General features: G+C 49.8%; 1 protein-coding gene across 2 annotated transcripts in view; it reads right to left on the reverse strand.

Annotated features, from left to right (window-relative positions):
* FGD1 (FYVE, RhoGEF and PH domain containing 1) overlaps positions 1 to 27,018 on the reverse strand; it is a 42,202-nt gene extending 15,184 nt beyond the window's left edge. For both annotated transcript variants that reach the window (XM_043571167.1, XM_043571166.1), the window contains exons 1-8: positions 25,969 to 27,018; positions 8,526 to 8,699; positions 8,040 to 8,217; positions 7,475 to 7,913; positions 6,091 to 6,180; positions 5,247 to 5,395; positions 3,802 to 3,958; positions 3,558 to 3,696 (exon numbers count right to left, since the gene is read on the reverse strand). In XM_043571167.1, coding sequence (XP_043427102.1) covers positions 3,558 to 3,696; positions 3,802 to 3,958; positions 5,247 to 5,395; positions 6,091 to 6,180; positions 7,475 to 7,913; positions 8,040 to 8,217; positions 8,526 to 8,699; positions 25,969 to 26,275 — 1,633 coding nt within the window. In that variant the 5' untranslated portion in view covers positions 26,276 to 27,018. The remainder of the gene's footprint in view (positions 1 to 3,557; positions 3,697 to 3,801; positions 3,959 to 5,246; positions 5,396 to 6,090; positions 6,181 to 7,474; positions 7,914 to 8,039; positions 8,218 to 8,525; positions 8,700 to 25,968) is intronic.
* Positions 27,019 to 27,546: the final 528 nt, after the last annotated feature.

Consider the following 27,546-nt stretch of genomic DNA (forward strand, 5'->3'; position numbering starts at 1 on the left):
TTTGAGTGGCTCCAGAAAACTGGACTGGGAAGTTCTTTCAGTGTGTGTGGGTTCATCTTTGGGCTCAGTTTGGGGAGCTCAGTTGGGCTCAAGCTCTGAGGTTCATTCTGGGGGCTCATATAGGGTTGAAATTGGTACAAAACAGGAACCTAAGTTAGGTGAACTTGATCTGGGGCTGACTTTATGGGCATTCAGTATGGAAGGCATCAGTCAGGGCATTCAGTAATAAAAACTGCTAACATTTATTGAGACTTTGCCATGTGCTAGGCACTGTGCTAACAGCTTTACCTGGATTATCTCATTTATCCTCAAAACAACTCTATGAGGGAGGTATCATTATCATCCTCCTTCTACACATGAGAAAATTGAGACTGAGCAGCTTGCCCAGAGACACATAGTTGGTAAAAAGAGGTCTATCTGGTGCCCAGTTTAGGAAGATTACACTGGCAACTCATTTGGGGGTTCAGTCCAGGGAGCTCATTTGGGGAATTTCAGTTTGGAAATGTCATGCTAGGGATCCAGTGTGGAAATAAAGTCTCAGAACTCAGTCCTGGAAGCTCAATGTGGATATGTGATTCTGTAGAATTCATGGGCTCTGAGTGGAGAAATGAGACAGGAGGCTTCTTCTGGGGATCCCCCTGGAAGGTTATAAAGTGTGGAGATTCAGTGTGCCAGTGAGGTGTCCTTCTTGGGTCTCAGTAGGGGGCCCAGTCTGGAGACTTCATTCTGAAGGACTCAGCGTGGGAATCTCAATCTGTGAATCCAAGGCTGGGATGTAGAAAATGGGGGGCTGTCTGGGAGGAGTCAGTCTGGGAATTGAGACTGGGGAAGATCAGACTTGGAGCATGGGTCACATAATTTGGGGGAAAATCTAGCATTAATCTAAGGGCTCAGTGAAGGGGATAGAAAATAGGGGTCTTCAGTCTGGGGGATTTGGGTTAGGGAGAACACAATCTGGAGTTTCTGTTTAGAGCTGAGACTGGGCAGCTATTAAGCTCGGGGTTCCCTCTGGAGTTCACACTGGGGAACTGTAGAAATGCAGTCTGAGGGCTTGGTGGTCTTAGTCTGTGGCATGGATCAGTCTCTGACAAAAGAGTCTGTCTTTTGGGCTCAGGACAGAGGGACAGTAAATCGGGGATAAATATAGGGTGTCTCAGTCTGAGGGACAGTAAATAGGGGATTAATATAGGGTGCTAAGTTTGGCAATACCTGTTTATAGAATGGTGGCCCATGAAGATCAGACTGGGAAGTTCTTCCCACAGGGGGAATCTCCCTGTAGGGATCTCAGGTTGAGAGCTCTGACTGGGAACTCGCTCTCAGAGCTCAAGGTGTGGAGAACATTCTGGAGGCCCAGAACTTAGTTTGGGGAAACCAGGGTGGGGTTATATAACTGGGACCTCATACTGGATTCAGCCTGAGAGCTCAGGTTAGAGATGTCAGTCCATGGAACTACTCCCAGGGAATCAGTCTAGAAGGCTTTTTCTAGAGGTTCAGGTTATGTATCCCATTCCTGGCACTTCAGAGGGGCTCTCATTTGGGGAGAGGATTGAGGCACTTAGTCTGCAGATGTTTGTGGCATTTGGCTGTCAAAATTCCTAGGGTTCTAGCTGTTTCTAGAGGTCCAGGCTTGGTAGCAAAGTGTCCTGTCTGGTGGGATGGAGGGGGCTCAGTTTGGGAAGCAGGCACAGCAGTGGACAAAACTGTCTGCTCCTGACTCTTGGGGTTTCCAGGACCCCACACTTTCCTAACTTTACTCCTACCTTTAGGGCTGCTCCTTCTTAAGTCCTTTGCTGATTCCACCTCCCTCAGCTTTGTCCTTGGCCCCCATTTCTTCACCATTTACATTCACTCTCTTGGTGATTGTGGCCAACCTCACAGCTTTGAATACTGTCTATGAGCCAGTGACATCCAAATCTCTCTTCCTGGGATTTGAGACTCATCTAACTGCCTAACTGGCAGCTCACTTTGAACATGCCCAAAATTAACCTCCTAAGCTCATCTCGAGAACCATCACCACTAACCAAAAATCTGCAGGTAATTTTTGACTCTTTCTCCCAAGCCTCACACCCATTACACCCTAGTTCTTTTGGTCCTGCTTCCAAATATAACATCCTGAATCCAACCATTTCTCACTGCTTTCACTGTTACTATCCTCATCCAAGCACTTGTCTCACTTAGATTATTACAAAGGCTTTCTATTGGTCTCTCAGCTCCCTCTCTTGCTTCCCAAGTGATACTGATCAAAATCTTCTCATGGCTAATCACCACACTCAGAATAAAATCCACCTCCTTATCCTGGCCTGTAAAGTCTCCAACCCTACTTCTACCATTCTACCCTCACTTGTCATGTTCAGGTCACGCTGGCCCTCTTGCTTGTCCAGACATATGCAAGCTACTGCCCTCTTGCCCCTAGGAACTCGGCACCTGCTGTTGCTTCTGCCTGGAATATGCTCCTCCACAATCCACACATGGCTCCCTTCTTCTTGTCATTCAGGTATGACTCAAATATCTTCTATTCAGAGAAGCCACCCAAACTAAAGTAAGCCCCAAAGTCCCTATCATATCACCCTCTTAATCTCTGAATTACATGTAGCACCTTCTAATGTCCTCTTGTTTATGTCACTTCTGTTTATTGTCTATTTGCTGTCTGTCTTGTTCACTTCTGTATCCCCTGTGCCCATGACATGCACAGAACCAAGGTGTTCAGTAAGTAGCTGCTACATTAATGAAGGAAAGAAAGGAAATAATAGTCTGGGGAGAGAAAGTTGGGGAGATTCTGGGGATCACTCTTAGAGGTATGACCCTGGGGGGGGGGTGGGCCTCATACTGGAGGAATCAAAATGAAATACTTTTCTAGTAGTTCAGTGTGTGAGGACTCAGTCTGAAGAGGGAGTATCTCAGCCTAGAGATCCAAATCTTGGAGGTAGAAAATATAGGGTTCAGTCTGGGGTGCTCAGTTCTGAAGAGGTGATTCTGTAGGGCTCTGATCAGACTTGGGAGGTTCTTTTGGGAGGTTCATTCTAGGTAGCGGCTGGTGACAGAGTAGAGCTCTAAATGTAGAGGATGGAAAGTCAGGGGCTTGGTGAGACAAATCTCTTCGTGGGGAGCTCAGCTGTGGAGATTCAGTAAAGAGGGCTTGGCTTGAGGGATCAGTCTGGGCTCCTGGCCTTGTAGCTCAGTCCCTGGGGGTTCAGACTCAGTTTCATTTTCGACTTGGCACAACTTCATTTCAGCATGAGTCTAGGGGTCAGCCTTGGGGTCTTGGCCTAGAACACAGATGGCTTCCTCTAGAGGATCATTCTGGGCATGCTTTTCAAACTTTGGGGCTCCAGTTGGGGACTTTAGACTGGGGGACTCCTGAATGTTCTGTCTGGGTACTTAGGGAAAGATCTTGACCTGCAGGTTCATCCTGCGGTCTTACTCCAGAGCCTCGATGTGGGCCTTTCAGTTCGGAGAACCTGTTCTGGGATCTCAATTATGTGGCAATGGAAGGCTGACCCTGTGAGTTAAGTTTTGGGGGATGGGGTAGGGGTCAGGGCCCAGATATGTGCACTCACTTTGGGCGTCCTTGCTGTCCGGGGAGCCATGGGGCAGCTTTAACAGATAGTCCTTGAGAAGCAGCTCATAGCGGGGAATGCGCTGCACAGGTTCCAGCATGTGGTGCTGCAATGTCAGGTTGCCACAGGCTTCCTCCTTCTGTGACAGGCAGAAGCAGAGGGACTCAGGCCTGGCAACAGACCTGTCACTGGGTCCCTGCAGACCTTTCCTCCCCAGTCTGCCCTATCCAGCTTCACTGCTTACCTGTACCTCGTGGATGATTACTTTAAACTGGGTGGAGCGCTCTGTCCAGGTGTTGACCAGCTCCACAGCCCGGTCAAAGTTCTTCACATACTCGCCATACATCTTGAGGAAGGGTGCCAGCTTCTGTAGGATGTCTCCGATGCGCGGGTAGCGGTCCCTGGGGTGGAAGCAGGGGCTGACATGGTCCTGCTGATCCTTGTCCCCCAGAATTCTCCCAGGGTTCTAGGTCGCTAGCCACAGGCAAGCTACTGTCATCTCATTCCTGGAAATCTACTTCTTAGCCAGTCTGCTCCTCTGGAATTGCTGCTTATGTTATAGGCCAGTTAGGCCAAAAGGCTCAGCTTGACCTGAGACAATGGCCTGGGCTACCACCTACCTCAACTCTGCCCTTTGCAAGTACCAGGAATAATATATTCTGGAATACCTGCCCGGACCTCACTGCAAGGGTCACTTCATACACTTATTACTGATTCTGTGCCCAGCCTTATGCTGGGTGATTCTGAAGACACAAATGAGTCATACTTAGCCAAGCCCTGACAGGGCCACTGTCTGATAGGTGAGGCAAAGTGAACAGGCCTAGTCATACTCTTCAGGAGTCACAGTCTGCTGAGGGACCTGGTCTTAGCCCTCACTGGTCACAGTCTCCTGGGGAATACACAAGAACCAGGTCTGGTCTATCCCTCAGGGGTAAAAGTCAGTTGGGGAGATGTAGGAACTGGCTTCCTTCCAGACCTCCATGGTACAGTCTGGTGAGGGGGACACACTTTATCCTGTGGGTGTGGGGAACATGGAGATGATTTTTAAAAGGAAGTAACATGGTCTGATTGTTCAAGAAGACCATTATGGCAGGTAGACTCTAAAGGATGGATTGAAAGAGGAGAACCTGGTGGCTGGGAGACTGCCTATAAACTCTGCCCTTCTATCTCAGGACTCAGCTCAGGAATCACCTCTTCCTTGAATCCTTCTCTAACCCCACACTAGGTTTGGTCCATTTGTCTGGATTCCTACAGCCTCCCATTCTCAGCTCTATCTTAGGTCTGATAAAAAACAACAGCTCATGTTGAGCGCTTATTATATACAGGATTCTGTTCTAAGCTCTCGACACGTGTCAACTCATTTAAATCCTTAAAACAACCCTATAAGGCTATTATTATCCTCATTACATAGATGAGGAAACTGAACCACAATAATTTAAGAAACTTGCTTAATATCACAGAGCTAGCAAGTGGCAGAGCTGCAATTTGAACCCAGGCAATGTGGCTCCTAACCTCATACTCTTAAGGGCTGTGCTGTTACAATTTTCTGAGTCCTGGTCTATGTTTCATATTAGATTGGGAGGGAATAGAGGGAAGAACTTTGGTCTTATTCTCTTTGTGAAAGGCGGTAAGAGGAGAGGACAGGCAGGAGGAAAGGAGGGCAGACAGCCTAGATCTGGGGCCCCTCACCATTCCTCCATGCGCTTCTCTAGCTCAGGCAGCAGGAACTGCTGGTGGAAGCAATAGATGGAGCAGATGTTAGAGAAGATGCCATGGACAACATCAGCAGGGAAGGAACTGCGGTTCCGAGCTTCTTCCAGTAGCCGGGCACAGAACACCTGTGGGGCAGGCAGGAGTGTTCAGCGCAGCTGGGCCTGAGGCTTGGCTGGGGAAGGGGCAGTTTGTAGGTGAGGGCAGTGTTTGTGGGAAGCTCTGTGGAGCTTTGGGATCTGCATTGGTTTTGAGACTGAGGAGAGAGGGAATGGAGCTAGGCTTATATGTGGGGTTGGATTTCCGGTTATCAAGGTTAGGACCTGGAAGTAGGCACTGGGACAATGAGAAGTCAGGAGCAGGGTCAAGAATTAGGTTCAGGGTCAGATCCATTCATTTAACATATATTTGTGAATTCCTACTGTGTGCCAGGCACTGTTGTAGTGGCTGGTATAACATAGTGAGTAAAGCAAGCAAAAGTTCCTACCCTTAGGGATACTAGTGGATTTGGGGTCAGGAATACAGCCAGAATTAGAATGAAGTTCAGGGTCTGGTTTACAGCTGGGGTAAATTCAGGATCTAGGTCAGAGTTGCAGTCAGGGCTGATGTACCCACCAAAAGTTAGCAATGAGGGTTGGTACAAAGATTAAGTTTGGAGTCATAATAAAAATTGACTTCAGAGACAGGGTGGGGGTGAAGGTCAGAAAGGGGTCTTACCAACTCTAGATTGGTAATGGTAGGGTTGAGCTCAGGCCCTATTGCTTCCTCCTTGGTACCCACCTACCAGGTCCTGGGGCCCTGGGATCCCTGAGGGGCCATTCACCTGATCCAGGAGATGGAGCCTGGAAACGTAGGCCTTCTCAGTTTGCAGGAGCTCATTGGCAATGTGGAACACCTTCTGCTGCACGGTCAACTGGAAAGGAGAAGAGGCAACCACTCATTTATCATCCCGTGCCCTAACCTTCACCCTCAGAATTCTCTGAAGAGCTCAAATGCTACTCTAAGCCCAGTGCTACCCTGGGATAATCCCAACCTGCATCTCTAGAACCATAGCCTCCCAACTTCATCCCTGACTCCCCAGTGTACCATAAAGGCCACTCCTCAATTCTGGTGATATGCACTCTCTCACTCGGCCACTCATGCACCCAGTCATCTGCTCTCTTTATCCATTTAGAATAGTGCAGTGGTTAATTATGTGGGCCAGGAAGTCAGACTTCCTGGGTTCAGATCCTACCTCTGTCATTCATTAGCTTGCATAAGTTGTGTAACTGCTCAGTATCTAAGTCTTCTCATCTACATACACTGATAGTAATAGGACTTAAGTTCATTTGCAATTGAGATAATTTAATGATTTAATATAAGTAAAACATAGAAGACCACAAATTAAGTAGTCTATACATGTTATTTATTCACTCACTCAGTTCACTGTCAGCAAAGGCTTGCTGAGTCCCTGGAATGTGAAGAAAACATGAAAGTACCAGAATGTATAAAACTCATTGCCTGTTGGCCCAGTTTCCAATCCATTGGACACATATTTGCTGAGTCCCTGGCCTCAGGCCCTATATTTGCGCTGGCTTCTGGTGAAGAAGTTGTTCTGGCTACAACCTAACTTAAGTGCAAGGATGCCTCTGAAAGCAGCCTTAGGCTGCGGGGGCACAGAAACAATTTCCTGCTGCCAAGAGCCTTCATTGCCACAGCTCCAGGTCGTTTGGACAGGAGGGACTCTAGCTCTTGTGCCCCTCTGGAGGCCAGCTTCCAGGAAGTCTCTGGATATGAGAGACTTTCCATTTTACAAATAAGGAAACTGAGGCTTGTGGTAGGGGAGTGGAGATTTGCCCAATGTCACATAGCTACTGAGTCTTAGGATTTTCCAGCTGGAACAGGACTTTAAGGATCCTCAACCAGGATGCTCATCTTCAAGACGGAAAAACTGAGGTCCAGCTAGTAGTTCTCTGATAAAGGTAGAACAATTTTCTTGGTAGTCATTTGGAACTGTGCATGGTCATGTTGGTAGTTACAGTGAAGGAGTGGGGGGTGAAATATGGGTTTGCTACTGATATTTAGTACCAGGAAACCAGGGAAGCCGAACATTCTAAGTGGAAACAATGCTGTTTTAAGAAATAATGAGCTGGGGAAGAACCAAGTGTAAAAGCCAGGCTCCTGGTTTTTCCACACAGTCCTGCCATTTGGTGAGCATGGGTCAGTACCTCCACAGACTCCTGTCTCTCCATTGGGGGCACTGGGATTTCTCTGTCCTTCTCATCCTCCTCGTCGTCGTCCTCCTCTTCCAGGTCACTATCAACCTCCTGGGAGCCGGGCCGGTGGGGGTCAGCCAAAGCAACAGGGACACTGGCTAGGGCAGAGGGCCCAGGACACAGACTATGGCTCGGGGGCCCATCATCACTGACGAAGCAGGTCTCCTCACTGTTGGATGGTGAGCTGATGCTGTCAATGCCGCTGTCCCGGTTGGGCACCTTCTCGCCATCCCGGGGCCCAGGAGCCAGCAGGAACAGGCAGCGGGAGGCCTCGCTCTCAGGAAGTTGGGGCACTGGTGGCTGTGGGAGTGGCTGTGGCAACATGGCTGGCTCTGTGGGACCTGGGCTGGGGCCAGGGGCTGGCCTATCCGAGGCGACAATCACAGGCTCTCTGAGGTGGGTGGTGGACACACATGGAGGCAGGGTATGAGCTTGGCTGAGAGTCCTGTCTTAAAGCTGTCCTTCTTGTCCCAGGCCCACCCTCACCCCCACAGGGTCCTCTAGGGATCAGACTCACCTTTCAAATTTTTCAATCAGTGAGGATACCGCCGCAGAACTTGGACTGGCCTCCACCCTAGGGGCCAGGCCCTTTGCCACTCGGGGGTCTGCAGGCAGAGGGCGTGATGGTGGAGGGGGAATGGGCTCAGGTGGGGGGGGCATCCGGGGCATCTGCAGGTAGCTGGGCTTTGGGGGGACTGGAGAAATTGACAGGGAAAAGAGAGAGGGGAGATCCCAATGAGCTGAGTTTGGAGGTGGCTGTCATAGTCAGGCCACAAGGCCCTCCACAAACTCCTAGTCTGCACCTTTGCCCAAGGTAGGTACAGAGCAGGCCTGAGGCAAGATGCCAGTATGTATGCATTAGCCCCAGGCTACAGCCCTTGGCTCCTAGACCATGATGCTTCCTATCCTTCTAACAAGCCCTTTCCTCTGACACTGGCCAACCTTTCCCTTCCATTATCTCCTCCCCCGGGCCATTTCTCTGCCCCTCTCTGGAACCACTTACCTTGCGGCTTTGGGCCTGGTGTCCGCTTCAGTGGTGAGGGACGCTGAGTGGGAGTTTCAGTAGGGGGGCCAGGGTCTGAGCGAAGCCGCTGGGGACCTTCTGGATGAGGTTCAAGGCTCTGCCCAGGGTCAAGGGACAAACTTTTAACCAGGATACGGTTTCCTTGGTGCAGCCCTGCAGAAAAGGAGAACCTGGGTGTGAAGCGATTGATGTTATCCCAAAGGAGCCGGGGACTTGTATGTCTTAGCAGGTATTGGGGTATTGGGTTTCCCTGAGCCCCTTTCCTGGGCACACTGTCTTTCTGGGAAGCCCCTACCACAGCCCTCAGATGGGGATCCAGGCCCAGGGCTGTGGCTGGCTGTTTTCATCAATAGACAAGAGTTCTTTGTGATCCGTACATTGATTCCTTGTATGTTAGCAGGCATTATTACTAGGGAGTTTAACCAGGCTAGGGGTGGGTACGAGCACCCTACAATTTGTGTATGTGTTTTCAGCCCTTGTTTATATAGCCACAGTAAGTATGCTGAGCTAAACTGTTCTTCACCCTTTTTCTTAAGGTCCTGAGAATATCTGGATTTCCTTGTCTACAATTTTATACATCTGAGCATGCTATGACAAAATTGTATTTCATGAGCAAAAGTTTTGCTTCTTAAAATCCCAGCCTCTCACTAATCTGTACTACCCTCTTCTGCTTCCACACACATGAACAACCACACACACAGAACCCAGCATTCAGGTCACAGGAACAGCTTTAAAACAGTGGGCAACAAATTCAGAAAAAGGGAGGTCTTTTTTGTACTTTCCCTCTTCCCTCACTGTGGACTCCCTAAATCCACCTCTGTCTTTGGCCCTAGGGAAGATGATGGTTACTTTTGGGAGAGAAGATTCCACCTGGGAGACAATGAGGGACCGTTCAGGATGACATGTCCCAAGGGAAGGAGTATGGGGCTCAGGTGGGCCTGGCGAGTCAGGGAGTTATAGAGGGTCTCATATGACAGAGAATTCAGTGTGGGGGTGGAGTGGGGGGCTGGGCAGAGCATAGAGGGCAAGCCCCTGTGGCAGGCTGAGAAGCCAGGTGACCATCCTGTGGACAGAGAAAGCCATGAAAGGCCACAGTGTAGGAAAGGGTGCTGGCAAACAGGTGTGAGGACAAGAGAGTGAGTGGCAGTCAAGAGCTCCCACCCACACACAGTGTTGGTTTTGCTGTGCCACAGCGACATAGCCTCTCACAGCCACAGGGTCTCTTATCCTGTGTTATATAGTCTCACAAATCACCAGTCACAAAAAGGTCTACTCAATTACAGAGACACACGGTGTTATTGAGACTGTTTCATACAACTGTTGGGTCTGAAAGCCTGGTCACACACAGTCACAAAGACCCACAGTCACAACCTCACATATTATCACACAGCGCCACAGTATCATGTACACCCAGCAAACACAGTCATGCACGGTCACAAAGAAAATCACACAGTGGCAAGCCTCTCATTTTATACAGTTTCATACAATAATTTCCCAACCACTTACCATCATATATACTCCTCAAATATGGTTACACTGAGTCACAAAGATATACAGTGTAATTTATACTGTGTCTCACAATTGCAGGGCCACAGAGTGTGACACATGCCATAATATGGTGTCACAGGTTCACACAGTCATCAAGACTATAGCCATGCAGGGTTATTATACCATGTTAGATACTGCCTCACACAATGGGATAACATCACAAAGTCACACACCACCATGTACCCAGAAACACAGATACACAATCACAGACATGTGCCCTAATTTACTATGTCATACTCATGAAACAAACATGTCCATGGTGTCCTTGAGTCTTAGGGGCTCAGGCATATATAAACACCTGAAATTTGCCTACTGGTCTAAGTGGTCATGGTGTTACACGTACCCCCTGCTGCAAAAACATACAGCTATAACATTCAGAGACAACCTACAGGGTTACATGGGCAAAAGGAGCCACAGGAATTTTGGGTATCCCAGTCCTGGAGGGAAGGAATAGCCCAAACTATAGTGTTCCAGCAGCTTCCCTGGGCCCTGGGCCCTACTCTGGCCACAGGCTAGCAAGGTAGGCCCCAGGGGACTCCAGCCATTGTTACCTCACAATCCTGAAGGAACATGGTGCCCCAGGCCCCTGGCCAAGCCCCACTCTTCCACCCAGTACCTTGCCTTGGGTGCAGTGTCCTCACTTCCTTTCTCACTTGAACAGGCAGGGCCCTGACAGGGAGGGAGGAGGTGCTCCTCTCAGCTCAGCTGGGCAGTGTACCCTGCCTTGTTCAGCACATCCTGGCCTGGTCCTGCCCTGGCAACCCCCCTGGGCGTGTGGTTGAAGAGGATGAATCACTTGGAGGACGGCACATGAGGAAACACAGTTCGAGAGACAAATGGCCAGAGAAAGTGAGAGACAGGGTAGCTGAAAGGGCCAGAGATCTAGCAAGCAAAGCCAGGCACCCCATTGTGCAGAGACATCCCCCCTCAAAGACACACATAGGTTCCAGGGTTTCAGGTGCCCCTTGTTTGCCTCCTCAGGGCTCCATCTGGCCCTGTCTCCACACCTGAAAGCAGGCAGGCCTCCATAAGTGAGCTCTCCCTACCCAGTCTGTACAGAGCAGCTGGGGGCCCTCTGGCTGGGCTTCTCTCTCTTTGCTCCACTGCTTGTCCTGGTGGTAGGGTAACTATACCATTCTTTGTGGCCATGCTCTGGCCCATTCTCTAATCCCTTCTCATCCACCTCACCTGGGAGCCCACCAATGGACCTGCCTCTCCTTTCTTTCTGCCTCCTTGTAAGCAGCCCTGCAGAATGGGAGGCTGGATAAAATTCAAATATTCTGGGACACTCTGGATTCCTAGGAGAGAGAGACAGGGACTGTGAGCTCAGTTTCTAAGTAGATGAAGGCAGAGAGACAGGCAACAACTTGTCCAAGGTCACATAGCAAGTCAATGGCAGAGTTTCAGCAGACTGGTCCTGAGTTGGACTCCTTTCTTAATCTTGCTCTCCAAGGGAAGCTGGAAAAGAGGGGAAGTAGGAGGGGCAGGGGTATACCCCAGTGCTTTAGAAAGTTGTGAGCTGGGGCACCTGGGTGGCGCAGTCGGTTAAGCGTCCGACTTCAGCCAGGTCACGATCTCGCGGTCCGGGAGTTCGAGCCCCGCGTCGGGCTCTGGGCTGATGGCTCAGAGCCTGGAGCCTGTTTCCGATTCTGTGTCTCCCTCTCTCTCTGCCCCTCCCCCGTTCATGCTCTGTCTCTCTCTGTCGCAAAAATGAATAAACGTTGAAAAAAAAATTAAAAAAAAAAAAAGAAAGTTGTGAGCTGCAGTGTGGCTAGTGAGCACAATATCTCTACACCCACCTGTAGGGAGATGACAGTGGGGTTCCAGTTCAGGAGCCAAGGCCCAGCCAAGAACCAGCTGAAGCTCCACTGAAGGAAGAAGGTTCAAGATCCCTCCCTCTCCCATTTCAGTGCTCCTCATTCCTGTCCCTCTGCCTACATTTCCCTGTCTCCTCCTATGTTTTCCCTCAATGGTCCCCTTGTCCCATCTTGCTCCCTCCAAGTGGGTAGATGGACCTCCAGCTCAGGTCATGCCACTTACCTGCACAAGAACCTTCTGTGACTTCCCACTGCCCATGGGGAAAATAGGAACTTCTCAGCTAGGCCTCCATGGCACTTCACAACCCTATTGAACTCTCTGGCTTCTCTAGGCTTAGTTCAGTTCCCTGAATATTTCTGAGCCGTGCTCTGAGCCCAAGTAGATGCAGTGCTGAGGGATATGAAAAATCCCATCTCTGCCCCGGGGAGCTCCCAAGGGATGCCTTCTCCTTTCCTGGATACCAAAGCCCTTCCCACTGCCCCATCCCATCCCCACCTGCCTAGATCCTGCATTGGTTTTCTCCAGCCCATTTTTTATAGTTGACAATCCACAGCATTGTCTCTCTCTCACACACACACACTTACACCTACACATCTGACAAAGTCCTCCACCAGAACTGCCTCCTCTACCACTGGGTTTACCAGAGTCCTGAGTGCCCATTAGAGCAGAGGCCACAAAGCCTCCCCACTCCACCCCCTGCAGAAAGTCATACCACCAAACCTTATAATACTTTGTGAAAATGTACCTAGTAGACATATTGACAATGCACAGCCCTCGAGGACCTAGTGAGAGCTGCAGAGTTGTTCACATGTCCACATGCAATGTGCTTGGTGCATTGTGCTCACACACAATCATTGCTGCCATTCTGGCATCTCTTGTCACTGACCAGAAGCACACCCTGGGCACCCCAGGAGTTCAGGGCACTGTCCCAGCTCTGCTGTGGGGGTGTGCAGTCCCAACAGGCCCTCAGCAGGCCAAAAGGTAATCTTGATCTTAACCCTCAGGGAGCTCCCAATCTCAAAGACAAGAGAGTCTCATTCAGGAAAAGCTAAGGTAGAGCTTAGGAAGTACAAGGGGGGTCAGCATGTTAGGACTGGGGAAGCTCAGGGGAGGGAGAGGCCAGGGACAGGGCGACCAGATAAAATACACAATGCCCAGTTAAATTTGAATTTCAGATGAACAATGAATAATTTCTTAGTATAAGCATGTCTCATGAATACTTATACTAAAAATGTATTATGCTACACTAAAAACTTATTTGTTGTATATCTGAAATTCAGATCTACCCATACTTTATTTGAGCAAATTTTAGCAACCTTAGTCAAGGAAGGCTTAGAGTGAATGAGGCAGAGCAAGGCCTCTGAGGTGGCACCTGGCAACCAGGGCCCCCTAGTCTCTTGTCCGTTTAAGCCTCAGGCAGGTTGTGGGCTCTACCCAATTTCCCTGCAATAGGCACCTGAATGCTCATGACAGCGACATTATTTCTGGGATAACCTTTAATCTGGTCTTATTTATTAAAAAACAAGGTCAATCATTTAAAACCCATGGTATGTGACTATTCCAAAGAGGGGTGGCATGACAGCGTGCACTGACTAGACTGTGTGGGTGGAGGTGTTGTGGCACCTTAATTAGGAAGAGCTGGTTTAGAAGTCATACAGACAGACCCTGGTTAAATCCCAACATCCCCACTTACTAGTTGCGTGACCATGGGCAAGCCTCTCTATCTATCTGAACCTAGTTTACTTATCTGGATAATTGGATAGTAATCACAGCCCCTGGTTTGGGGGAGTCCATGAAACAAAGAGGGAAAGAGCATATTGCCCCCACTCACACAGCAATGTGAGTTAAACTTGAAAGCCAACAGAACTACACATCCACAAAGACACAAAACTATGCACACAGATACATAAAACCACAGGCCACAGGCTGCAACCCAACACAAAGCTGTTGATAGACCAAGAAACATGAGCAAACCCAGCCAGAGATGGACACAGAATCCAGCCCCGCTCTCCTTGACAGCTCCTCAGATCAGGGCAGGATTCCTAGGAGAGGTGGCATGGCAAAAAAAAGACAATGGTACCCCATCCCCCAATTCAAATTCAATTCAAATTCAATTGAAAATACAAATCATACAAAACTGTAAAATAAGTGTTAAGAAGTATAATAGAGTTTTGAATTTTTCCATGACAATTTATTGTCATCGAAATAACAAAATCATTGTTGGTGGGAATGCAAGCTGGTGCAGACACTCTGGAAAACAGTACGGAGGTTCCTCAAAAAATTAAAAATAGAACTACCCTACAACCCAGCAATTGCACTACTAGGCATTTATCCAAGGGATACAGGTATGCTGCTTCAAAGGGACACATGCACCCCAATGTGTATAGTAGCTCTATCAACAATAGCCAAAGTATGGAAAGAGCCCAAATGTCCATCGATGGATGAATGGTTAAAGAAGATGTGGTACATATACACAATGGAGTATTACTCAGCAATCAAAAAGAATGAAATCTTGCCATTTGCAACTACGTGCATGGAACTGGAGGGTATTATGCTAAGTGAAATTAGAGAAAGATAAATATCATATGACTTCACCCATATGAAGACTATAAGAGACAAAACAGATGAACATAAGGAAAGGGAACAAAAATACTATAAAAACAGGGAGGGGGGACAAAGTATAAGAGACTCATAAATATGGAGAACAAACAGAGGGTTATTGGAGGGGGTGTGGAAGGGGGAATGGGCTAAATTGGTAAGGGGCTAAATTGGTTAAGGAATCTACTCCTGAAATCATTGTTGCACTATGTGCTAATTTGGATGTTAATTAAAAATAAATAGAATTTAAAAATAAATAAATAAATAAATAAATAAATAAATAAATAAATAATGTAAAACACTTATAATGTAAAACATATATGCCGGCATTAAAAAGATATTGAATTAAATAAACAATTTTGTTTGCTAAAAAAAAAAAGAAAAGAAAAAAGAAATAAAAATCATTCCAAAAATTGTTTTTGGTTGCTGCATGCCCCTACTTGGCAGGTGCCCTGAGCACATGCTTTGGGGCTCCTGGCAGAACAAGTCTACTCTCTAGCTGTTTGCAGATAAGAGCTCCTCCATTTGCCCACTTCCACTGGAATGACCCTGCTTCTCCCTCACCTCTTTCTGGCAATTTCCGCTGCTAGCATGCCCCTTCCCTGGACAGCAACACCCCCTTTCCCACCTCCTAGCTGTAGCCTTGGCTCAATCTCAAGTCAGCTAATAGGGCCTCAGACTGGACCTCAGCTATTAACTCCATGGTGACCTGGGGAGTTGCTTTACAGCTCTGGACCCCAATTTCCCCATCTGCAAAATGGGGGAGAATATGTGTGTGTTCCTCATTTTGAGGACCTGGTGAGATGCTAGAGTGGACAGAAGCTGGCCCCAGCACTCAGGCCTCCTGACCTTTACTGCATGCTTCTCCCTACAGCCCCTAGATCTCAGCCTCTCCAGGCTAAGAGGTAGGCCCCAGGGACAGTTGGAATTCCTGGCAGTGGGGTGGGGTAGGGTGGGGTGGGTGGGGTGGAGAAAGGGACCAGAGGGAGTGGAGAAGAAAGAACAACAGCAAATAAGAAAGTGCCTTTTGGAATGCCAGCTCTGTTGGTGGGGAAGGGGGAGTCCCTCACTTTGAGAAAAAAGCAGGGGATAAAGGCATAGCTGCCCCATTTCCTTCCACCTTGGCCTTGAATGTGAGGTCCAGTCCAGCTGCCCTACACCTTTTTGGCCAGACTGACCCAGGCCTTGCTTGGTCCAGCAGATGATCTCCATGAAAGTTCAAACACAAAGTTCCATCAAGTGTGAGAAGGGCACTGGGAGCTATCTACAAGAACCCTGTGGGTAGTTCTGAAGGTTCCTTTCCTGAAGTGAACTGGTCTTCTGAACATAAGGACTCTGCAGAAAAACAGAGGCACCTTCTGCAGAGTGAAGGCACTTTTGGAAAGTGGGAGCCATTCTGGCAAATAAGGAGTTTTCTTCCTGCAAAGTAGAGAAACTTTCTATAAAAGGGAGGTCGCTTTGATATAAAGAATGCCCCTTCTGTAAAGGTAAGCAACTTCTCCATAGTGGAGGAGACTTCTTCAAAATGGAGGGATATTCTAAAATGCGAGGAGAGTTCTATAGACCTTTTTGTAAAATGGATGACCTGTCTGTAAATGAAGACTCTTTGCCAAACAGAAGACTCTTCTGTAACATGGAGGAAGTCTCTTATAAAGTGAGGCCCCTTTTGTAAAATGAAGGATGTTTCTGTAAAGTGTGGACCCTCATGGAAAGTGAACGCCTTTCTGTAAAATAGAACAGTATAAGACATTATGGAATGATAAGGACTGGAGTAAACTGGAGAGCACATGCATCCCCTGAAGTAGGGACAGTAGTTCCTCCCTTCTATCTAATTGTCACTTTGCAGTAACAGGGCCCTGTACTTTCAGATCTTCCAATATTTCAAGAGAACCAGAAATCTAAACTTTTATGTGAAACCCCCTAGTCTTGAAAACAGTGAGTAGACCAAGCAAAATTTGTAAGTCAAATTCAACTTGTGGGGCACCACTTTCTGATATCTGAAGTAGATGGTCCTTAAGGCCCCTTACACTTCTGCTGTTTACCTCCTGCCCTGACATGCTCTGGCTCTTGGGTGGCAGCCTTGAAGGTCCCTTATTACACCCTCTGCTAGGGCCCAATCTCTTCTGGGCCTCACCAGGCTCAGGGAGCTAGCTCATGCAATACTTGTTGGCAGTACCCTGAACTGGATTCTGCCTTTTGTTCTGCCTGGTCCAGTTCACACTTTGCCCTGTGCAAGGTGCCTGGAGAAGAGAGCAGGGGATTGCAAGAACTTTCAGAACTCTCTGGAACTCAAGGTATTCACTTTTTAGTGGAAGATATAAAGTATGGGGATTCAAGTGTTTGTTAAGCACCTACTCTGGGCTAGGCATTGTGTTGATGCTTTCCTGTAAGGGATCCTTCTAACAACCCTGTGTACTATTAGCTCCATTTTATAGGCACAAAAACTGAGATGCAGAGAAGCAAAATAACTTGTCTGAGGATACACAGTGAGAACTGGGACTGGATCCCAAGCATGTCTGCGTCCAGAGTCAAAGAGCACATCCTCAGCCATTGTTTGCTGAACTGGGAAAGAAATCACATTTGAAGGGATGAGTGGGGATGACTTTCTAAAGGAGGTGGTTTTCAAGTTCAACCATCCAGAAAGGGGTGTAGGTTTTAGGTGGAATGGGCACAGTCCTACAGGCAAAGGAAGAAAAGTGAGCAATGGTGTGAATACTAGGGGTAGGGAGGTGAAGAGTATGTTTGAGGGCACAATGAACAGTCCTGGGTTAGTAAAAACATTCCGGAACAGGAGCAAGCAGCAGGAAGGGCCAAAAGACTAGCAGTCACCACCCTCCTCCACTGCCAGACACATACCAACCACAACCACAACCAAGATATAGACTCATAGGGGCCATACAGAGACAGACATTGGCACAGAAACACACACACACACACACACACACACACACACAGACGAGATCTACAAACAGAAACTCACATGCAGAAACATCTAGAAACTCCCAGGGGCTGACAGAAACAAGGTGACACACAAGCAAGCAAATAAGAACATACAACAAATACAGACCCAAAGACACACATAGACACACAGATATATACAGACACACTCAAACGTATACATAGACATACAGAAATAAGAACATTAAGATATACACAAAACAGACCCTTGGGGATAAAGACAGCCAGGCAGCCAGGCACATGTGCATGCATGCATGGCATGCACACACACACACACACACACACACACACACACCACACAACACACAGTCACATGGGAGCACAGGCAGCCCATCCCTCTTGCAGTTGCTGGATTGCTGTAAGGGCCTGGCCTTCTCCCAGTGTCTCTGGACCTGAGGCCAGAGAAGGATGGGGATGGTTGCTCCACCCCCAGGGGGGGCTGGAGACTTCAGAGGACAGGAAGGGAAGGGAGTGGAGCTGCAGCTGGGAGCACTGGGGGCAGTAATTACCCAGCTCTGGGGCTGCCACGCTGGCTGGATTTCCCTTCCTGTGAGGACAGAGCCACTAGGGAATGGCCCCTCTGACCCCTGGTGTATGTGACCCCAGGGACCCAACATCCACCCATTTCCCTTCCACTCTCACCAGAAGCCTGGTCAAATTTGAGAGTTAGTAACACAGAAAGATTATGAGAGAAAAAGGCAGAGAGAGACAGAAAGAGACACTGGGACAAAGACAAGGAAGAACAAGACAGGAAAACTACAGAGAGCTGGACAGCTAGAGAGGGAAACTGTAAAACCAAAGCAAGTCAGAAGGGAGACAGAGACAGTGAGGGATGCAGGCTCAGAGAGGCAAGGGGGCAGAAACAAAAAGGGTGGGCCAGGGCCAGGGCCATTTGTTGAACATGGCTATAATGTGTCATACTGAGAGCTGCGGGTTTTCTTTACCTGTGGCGTTTAATTCTTATGACAACACTCAGAGGTGGGCATAATAACCCCATTTTACAGATGAGAAAATTGAGGCACAGAGAGGTGAAGTGACTCACCCAAGGTCACACAAAGCTAGGAAGTGGCAGAGCTGCGTCTGGGGGGCTCTCACCACTGCCTGACTGTACCAGGGATTCAGGACCCAAACAGAGATCCCTGAAGGAATTCTCCAGAGAACAGAGCAGTCAGTAAGGCCTGGAGCCTGGAGCCCCTAGGCGATGCACCCAGTAAGAAAGACCTAAACCTTCCCTGCCCCACTTCCTGCCGCCCCTGGGGCTGTGTCAACACCTGGAATGCATTAGTCTGGGAGGCCCCGCCTAGGGAAACTGGGAAGGAGCTGGGGAAGTGGGTGAGCAGGGAAGGTGAAGGTGAAGGCAAAGGTAGTGGTGCGGGCAGCTGCTGCGCACCTAACAGGCCCAAACGGAAGGGTTTCTTTGCCAGCTGCAGCTCCCAGGGGCCAACCCTGCCAGTCCCGCCTTTCCCACCGCCTTCCCTCTGTGACTTAACCCTTTCCATGCATGGGCTACAGGAAAGCGCCACAGAGGGCTAACAGTTGCCAGCACCGGGAAGAGCCTTCCATTCCCTCTGGGCCTCAGCCACACACCTATGCCCTTCACCCTCCTGACCTTAACTCTGGGGCCCAGGTGGGCACAGCTGATGCCTGCTGGGTACTGCCACCTCGATGCCCCATCTCCTGTCTTCAGGCTCCTCAGACTCAGTGCATCCCAAACCACACCCAGGCCCTAGTGGTTCCTCCTCCTGCCTTCCCCATCCCAACAGTGTTACATCCATCCACAAAGTTCCCCAAGCCAGAGGCTAGGCTTTCTCCTGGTCTCCTCCCTTTCCCTTAACTCACACAAGCAGGCAGACCCTAAGCCTTAGCAGACTCAACTTTCTTAGCTTTAGAGTCCATAAGCTTTTTCCCACTCTCTACCTTCCTAACTGGTTTCCCTCCACCCTCTCTACAAGGTATTCTCCACACCACAACCATCTTATGAAAACAGTCTGCTTCAATTCCTGCAGCCTTGTGAAGGATTCCCTTTGCCTCCCAGATGAACTCCAACCTCTAGAGCTTGGGGACAAGTAAGGCCCAGCTCAAGAACACTTCCCTACCCCCACCCTCCAGCCACAATGGCCTCTTGTCTGTTCCTCGAAAGTGCTCTCTTCCGCCTGGGGCTTTGGCACATGTTGTTCCCATGGCCTGAACGGCTTTTCCAGCTTTTCAGCTTTGCCTTACCTCTGGACTCCTATTTATCCTTGGAGTCTCAACTCAAGTGCCCTCTTTTCCCTGCTTACCCCCCTCCTTATATATTCGGCTGCATCTATGCTTGGAATTACTTGTTATGTAGATCTTCCCTGCTAGAAAGAAGCTCTATGAGCACAAGGATTGTGCCTATCTTGTTGTACACCAAGCACCTTGCACAGGGCCAAGCACATAGTAGGTCCTCAATAGACATTTGTTGAATAAAGAAATGCCCTTCTTCCTCCCCTTTTACTTTACCTTATCTGCCAAGTATTTATTACCACGTATTTATTGATGCCATATTATTTGCCAGACAAATGTGATGACCAGGTCCCAGTGTTATAAATGGGGAAACTAAGGCCCTGGGAGGGGTAAGGAAGGCTACGGGCACAGTGAACTAATGGCAGAGCCAGGAGAGCTGAGACTCCTTCAGCTACTGCCCTGCATCCTTGTCTCCAGCTGTGTGTGTGTGTTTTGAGGCACCTTTTGGAGATGTGATGCCTTCCAGGCCCAAGGAACTGGGTATTAGAGCCCAGAGAGGTTGGACTCACTGCTCCAACATATCTGCATTCTCCAGAGGGGGAAACATAACTCTGCATGGCTGGCCAATGGCAGACAGTGCTTCCTGCCCTCATTCCAGACAGGTCCTAGCCCCACCCAGCCAGGATCTGGCCAGCTCCACATCTGCCTAAGGCATTTAGCTAACTGGCCCCCAGAAAGTCCTGGTTGGAATCTGTCTGGGACACAGCTGCCACTCTCCCTTGAGGAAGCAGGTAGCTCCAGCCGGGCCCTCCCACAGGGACAGAGGCACCTGAAAGGGCCAAGGAAGGGCATGCCAACCATCTGCAACCTGGGAACTGCAATTCTTTTAGTCCTGTCAGGGAAGTCCTTTTCCCAGCTATCCAGAGTCTTTATATTTTGTTGTGTTTGTTTGGAAGGCCTCAGCTGACTGAACCAAATCTGGGTCTTTTCCCAGACATTCCCCTGGAATCCTAAACTGCTGCTCTTCAAAAATCCCCAGCAGAGCCCACCACCCCTCCTGTCGTGAGCCCCCTCTTGTTTCCATAAGCGACCTCCTTCTATGGCCTCACAGGATGCCTTCAAAATGGAGAACATGGAGGGAGCCACAAGAATTTACGAATGTTTCATTTGCTTTTAAGGAGTATTCCCTGAGTTCTTTGCAACAGCAAATACCCTGGGTATATGTGAAATGGGCCTCAGCTTTAGCAAATGTGCTTTAAAAACTGCTCCCCCTCCCCAAGGCATTTCTAAGGCAACATTTGGTCAGGTAATGAATGATCCAACTGGGTGTGGATCATAGATAGTGGATCACTATCTATGTCTTCAGGGATGGGACTGGCCCCAGAACCCCACACACTTTTCCCCATGAGCTGCTTTGTGATCCATGGTATGCATTGGTGGTGGGAATTCCCAAACATATATTGCCAAGACCTCTCTCTTCTGAGCTTTCCAACCCTCCATCCAAATGTCTGCTGGCCACTTCCACCTGGATGTCCCCCAAAGCCTTTCAAACTCAGTATCTTCCGTCAAACCTGCTCCTTCTCTTGCATGTAGATGGCCTCCCCACCACCCATTGGGCCACTGTAGTTGGTTTCAGACAAGAACACACAAACTCATCCTGGACTTTTCTTTCTTCCTTGGCCTCTACATCCAAGCCACCACCAAGGCCTGTTCATGTTAGCACCTAAATATCTCTCTGATCTTATTGTCTTTACCTGCCACCACTCTAAACCAAACTATAATTGGCTGTCACTGGGATGACTGCCTATCATCTCTGCTCCCATTCTTGTGCCCCTACCATCCACTCTCCACAAGTAGCTATGGGGATCTCTCAAACACCTACATCTGAGCACATCATTCCTCTGCTTAATAAACCCTTCAATGGTTCCCCTTTGACCTAGGATAAAGTCCCTTTCCCAGGCATATCCCTTACTCCTCTCAACACCAGTCCCAGTTCCCAGGATGCCCCATGTCTCAGTGCCTTTGCTCCTACTGAAATTCTTACCTTAACTGCCCTTCATGTTCCTCTTAGCTCTACAAACCTTGCTGACACTCCCTAGAGCTCTTCCTTTGGGCCAGGCCCTGTGATGGGTACTTCTGATGCCTGTTTCCTCTGCCTAGAGTCCCAAAACTGCAACTGCTTTCCAGCTTGAAGTGCCAGATGGCAGCCATTCATGAGAGCTAAGCATAGATGGTAAACTGAGGCAGCCGGTATTTGTGTGTATGTGAGTGAGGGGCTGACTCCCTTTAGCTTAGATCCCATGCCTTCCTTTGGGGTTGGGAGAGAGGGAGGTAGGCCCACATAGGGTCCTGAGGAGAGGGCCTTAGAGGGGAGGCCAATGCATTCTCCAGGCCTTAATCAGGCTGACTCACTGTAGGACCATGAGTAAACTGCCTCTCTGAGCCTCTACTACCTCTACTAAAAATCAGTTCCCACTCTAGACTGTGCATCAGAATCACCTGGGGAATTTTAAATAGATTCCTGGATTGCAACCCCAAGATTCTGGGGCTCTGAGGTGGAGTCTGGGAATCAGGTATTTTTTCAAAGTCAATAAGGGATTCTGATTTTCACCCAGTTTGGGAAACCCAGAACCAGATGGTGTCTAGGGCCCTTTCCAGCTCCAATTCTAACTCTTGGAGTCTCTGATGATGCCCTAGGCTCCAAATTAGAAGAAGCCAGCCTTCTTTCTGCTCCTCTCAATTGGCTTAGTTCTTTACTACCCATGAAAAGACTCTTATATCAGGTGCAACTGTTTTGACTGAGACACAGGCCCCAAGCTACTCCCCACATAGCATCTGGAAGGATATTCCAGGCTTCAAATCTAGAATAGGGTAGGGTTTCCCCCAAATCTCTATGAGCACACCTACAGCTGGAAACTCTCTCAAAACCCTCTCTGGTATCTCACTGGGTTATCTCAGTAACCCAATTAGGCCTTAGGTTTTATCAACCTGGAAAATGGGTATAAAAACGATCGCCCCTTTCCCTACCAATAATCAGGGTAACTAAAAGAGAAAGCACTTTGAAGTAATTGAAGGTTTTTCACATGGATAAGACGTGACTATAGTTGACTCTTGAACAGCACGGTATGAACTGCACAGGTTCACTTACACATGGATTTTTTTTTATAAATACAATACAGTCCCATAAATGTATTTCTTCTTCTTTATGATTTTCTTAATAACTTTTTCTTTCCTCTAGCTTACTTTAAGCATACAGTATATAATACATATACAAAAAGATGTGGGAATTGACTGTTTATGTTATTGGTAAGGATTCTGGTCAAAAGTAGGCTATTAATAGTTATGTTTTTGGGGAGTCAAAAGTTATACATAGATGTTTGGCTGTGCAAGTAGGGGTATGGGGCTTGGTGCCCCTAACCCCCACATTGTTCAAGAGTCAGTTGTATTATTTTAAAAAGCACTACCCTCCCCCTATTGTCCACTGGCCCCTAAGGATAGTGATTCAATAAAGGCCTCAGCAGTCTGAGGGAGGAAGTCGGCAGGCACACAGAAATCTTAACATGTGGACTAAAATGTTTCAACCCTTTAATTGAGAGGACTCTCTCTTTCTCTCTCTTTCTCTTTTTCTCTCTCTCTCTCTCTCTCTCTCTCTCTCACACACACACACACACACACACACACACACACACACACACACTGCAACCACCAACCCTGCGCTTCTTGGGCCAATTATAGGCGAGTCCTGTAGAGAGAGAAGCAAGTCACTTGTGCCTACCCCTGGGCAGGCTGGGCAGTGGGGGAGGCAGGCCTCTCACACCCCATGCTGCTGTGAATCACATGGCCCAGCGCCTGCTTTGCCAGGGCCTGAGTAATATCTCCGCCTCCTCTTCAGAAGGTTTTTCTCTCTTTTTTTAAATTTTATTTTATTCTGCAAGCTTCTCACCAGTATCTCATAGACTCCTCATGGCATTCTCTAGATGAGGAAATTGAGGCTCAGATAAGGGAACTCACTCAGTGTCACACAGTGAGTCAGCTAGGAATGGTTGGATGGGAAGTCAGGTCTTGCCCTGACACTTTTTATCATGTAGTATATAAAAAAAAGACACCTACACAGGCAGGGACTTCACTGGGAAAAAGGATCCTGGAAACTTTTTTGCTCTTTTGGGCAGGAGGGGAATAGTTCAGGATGGGTATTGTGATTGGTAATTAGTAAGGATTGGTGGAGTGGGAAGGCAACTCAGAATCACCACCATGTATCAATCAGAGGTTATTGACCAAGGGTCTAGACACTGCCCAGCTACTGACTCCCAGACCAAGAGCATCTAGAGGGCAGGAATTCAGTTGTCCTTCTCTAAGCCTATAGTTACTGAGGGCTTATTATGCGCTCCCTTCATGTCTGTTCAGGCATTTGTTCAACAAGGATTTATTAAGCACCTACTGTGTGTTAGGCACTGCACTAGTCACTGGGGATACAACAGTGAACAAAACAGATACAATCCCCTTGCCCTCACAGAACTCACATTCTAGTGGAGGAAGATGGGCAATAAACAAGTAGACACAATAAGATAATTTCAGACTGTACTAAGTGCAAGGATGGAAGCACACAGGCAACTGTGATGGAGACTCACAAGTGTTCCCCCCCCACACACACACACAAAGTGGTCAGGGAAGGTCTCTTGGAGGAGGTGACATCTGAGCTGAGACCTGAAAGATGAGGAACAAGCCAGATGGAGAGCAGGGGGAAGAGCTGCCAGGCAGAGGGAAAAGAAGATGCAAAGACCCTGAGGTGGGAGTCCTTCTGGCATGTTTCGAGATCTGAAAGGAGGTGCTACAGTAAAGTGGGTGAGTAGCCTGCTCCATACAGCATCTGTCAAGGGGTGTTTGGAAAGCCAGCAGGAGCAACATGCAGGACAGGGTGTTAAAGGCCTCTTATCAGTTGGATATCTCCAGCCCACGAAGAGGAAGCCCCTGGAAACTCTCACAGGTTCCATAACTAGCCCAAGGTCACAACACAGTAAGGGGCACGTCTTTCCAGTGCTTTATGCTTCACTACTGCTAATTGTGCTGGGCCATAGTCCCAGAGACCTATGGAGCCTGGGATATGAGCCCTGGGGGGTCCCAGAGGCTCAGCAGCTCTGTCAGTGTTGCCCAGTGGAAGGCAGACTAGAAATAACACTGCTTTTTCTCTGTGGCTCCTGGGCTCAGGTCCACATGGGGATGTCCCCAGATGGGGGAAGCCATGCTGGACTCCTTGGACACTCAGGTCTGTGCAGTTCAGAGGCCTCTCCAGGCAACAGCCTATGGCCCCAGCCTCACCTAGAGCTGCTCCACCTCTGCAAATCCAAGTTCAAGCATCCTGGTTTCTCTTCACAACCATCCTTGAAGCCCCGCAGCTCTACAGCTCTGCTACAACCGGCTTCTGCTCCCACCCCTTCTGCTGTCTCCTTACCTAGCAGCCCTTCCAGCCCTCCCCTCCAGGTTGACCCCCAAAGCCCACCTTTTTCACCTCTCTCTCTCATCAGCACCTTCTACTCCCTCCTTCCCTTGTCCTCCCACCACACACACCTTGGCAAAACCCCAACCTTGGATCAATCCACCATCCCTCTTTTTATTTCCACTCATACTCCAGAGCTGCTGAGCTGAACAGTACAGGAGAAAATCACATAAGCAGAAGGCTTGGCATTTACTTTCATGGTCTCCAACCTCAGTTTGGGGAAAGAGAAAGACCACAGACTTTGTACTCAAATATATCTGGTTTTGAATCCTGGCTCCATACTAGCTGTGGGACCTTGGGCAAGTTACTCAACTTCTCTGGGCTTCAGTTTCCTACCCTACAAAATGATACTTACTTCACAGGAGTCTCCTGAAGATGAAATGAGAATCCATGTAAAGCACGCAGCCCAGTGCTTGGCACAATGTAAGCGCTTGGCAAATGGGAGACTCCTCTCCTATTCCCCCAAACAAACACTGTTCCCCCAACCAAATTCCTCTTACTCCCTTGCAATCCTGCCCGTTTTTCTTGGGAGTGCTCCCTCTCCCATTAGTCTCAGCGGATAGAAGATAAGGGGGTGGGAAGGGTTGAGGGGGCAAGGGGACAGAGAGAGAAGACCTCGGGCAGAGGTTGAAAGGACTGGACGGAAGAGGAGCGAGGGAAGGGGGTGGGGGTTGAGAAGACTCAAGGGCCAGGGTGAGCGGGTCGGCCCCGAGGTGGGGCTTAGAGGGCCCGAGAACAAGAACCCACTTCCAGTACCAGGCCCGTGGCCCGGGCTCCCATGCTCTCTCGATCACTCACCAGGCCGGGGCTGTGAACCCTCTAGGTGGTAGGAGAAGCGTAGGGCCCTGTGGTGCTGTGGACTGGGGCCGCAGGGTAAGACCCGGGGGCCTGGAACAGCGCCCAGGCTGGCGTCCGATGGTCCGGCAAACTGGGGATCCAGGGGGCCGCCGAGAGCCGAGCCTGCGCCCCTAAGCACCGGCAGTCCGGGCTCAGAGGCTCCAGGGTCCGTGTCGGCAGTGACCAGAGGAGCGGCGCCGGGGAGGTTCGTGGTTGGATGTTCGGGCTCCGAAGGCCCGGCACCCCCCGGGGCTCGGTGGCCATGCATGGTCCGGGCCTGGGCGCGGGGCCCGGGCTCCCCGCTTGGCTCCAGCTCCTGGGGCGGAGGCGCAGGCGGAGGAGGCCGGGCGCCCGGCGAAGCGGCGGCCTCAGGCTCGGGGGGCGGGGCTGCGGGCTCAGCCCCACTGCGGAGACTTAAGCCCCCGGCCCCGGCCCGGGCCAGCAGCCTTGGCAGCAGTGGCAGTACCAGCAGCAGCAGCAGCCACCGCTGCTGCCGTGCCAGGCATCTCCGGCCCGGGCCCCGCGCTGGGATTGGGCTCGGCGAGGCCGGGGGCCCGCTGAGGAGCGCTTGTCTATGCGGCTGCAGCTGGGTGAGGGTCGGTGGGCTGCGCTCGGCGCGGGCTCTCTTGTAAGAGGCGAGCCACTTCCGTGGCCCCGGGGCGAGCGGTCGGTCTGTTTAGAGTGCGGGGTCTCTTTCTCCCCGAATGGGAATCGATCTGGGCTCTTCTGACTGGTCGGAAAGGGTTCTTCCTCCCGCCGCAGCGGAGGCTGGGGGGCGGAGGGGAAGGGAAGGGAGGGCAGGACAGGGGAGGGAGGGAGGAGAGGACGGCGGTGGCGGGGGGCGCGCGTGTGCGTCGCGCGCTTAGGCTGCGGGGCTCGCCCTCAGCCAATCCCTCCGGACGAAGCTTCAGCCGCGGGGGCAGGGTAACAGCTTCGGCCTAGGTCTCCGCGGCGGCCGGCAGGAAGGAGCCGGAGAAGGGGGGTGGGGAGGCGGGAGCCGTGGCTGAGGCAGCCGCAGCCACAGCGGCGCTGGGACCCAGTTACCCGGGCCCCGCCCCCTCGCCCGGGATTTGCTCTTGGGCACGCCCCCTCACTCCAACCCGCCTCACTTCTCTCGGTGACCGCCCTCAAAGGCCCTCCTTCTCCCCCTTAAAAATTTCCCTCAGCCTTCATTCCCTATACCCCAACCTTCAGTCCCACATAGGCAAGTCTCTGAGCTCAAGCCCCAAATCTGCCTTTCTGTCCCTCTCTCAGGTCATCTTCTCTCTGCTCATCCTTCAATCTCTTTTCCAGAAACCTTTCCACAGGTTCCAGAGTCTCCCTAGTGCTTGGCTCATAGAGGACTTGTCTTTGATACACTTCTCTCCGCTCAAACTAGACCTTATGGTCCTTTACTTCGCCACTCTCCCGCCGATAGCTTCAGTTCTCAGGATTATTGCATCCGCTTGGCAACATCCCAACCTTGGATCAGCCCAACTGTCCGCCTTTTCCATGCCTGTGCAAAGGCCGCTAAACACTGCTGGAGAAAAGTATTCAGGC

Source organism: Prionailurus bengalensis, chromosome X (genome assembly GCF_016509475.1).
Source record: "Prionailurus bengalensis isolate Pbe53 chromosome X, Fcat_Pben_1.1_paternal_pri, whole genome shotgun sequence".
NCBI lineage: Eukaryota > Metazoa > Chordata > Mammalia > Carnivora > Felidae > Prionailurus > Prionailurus bengalensis.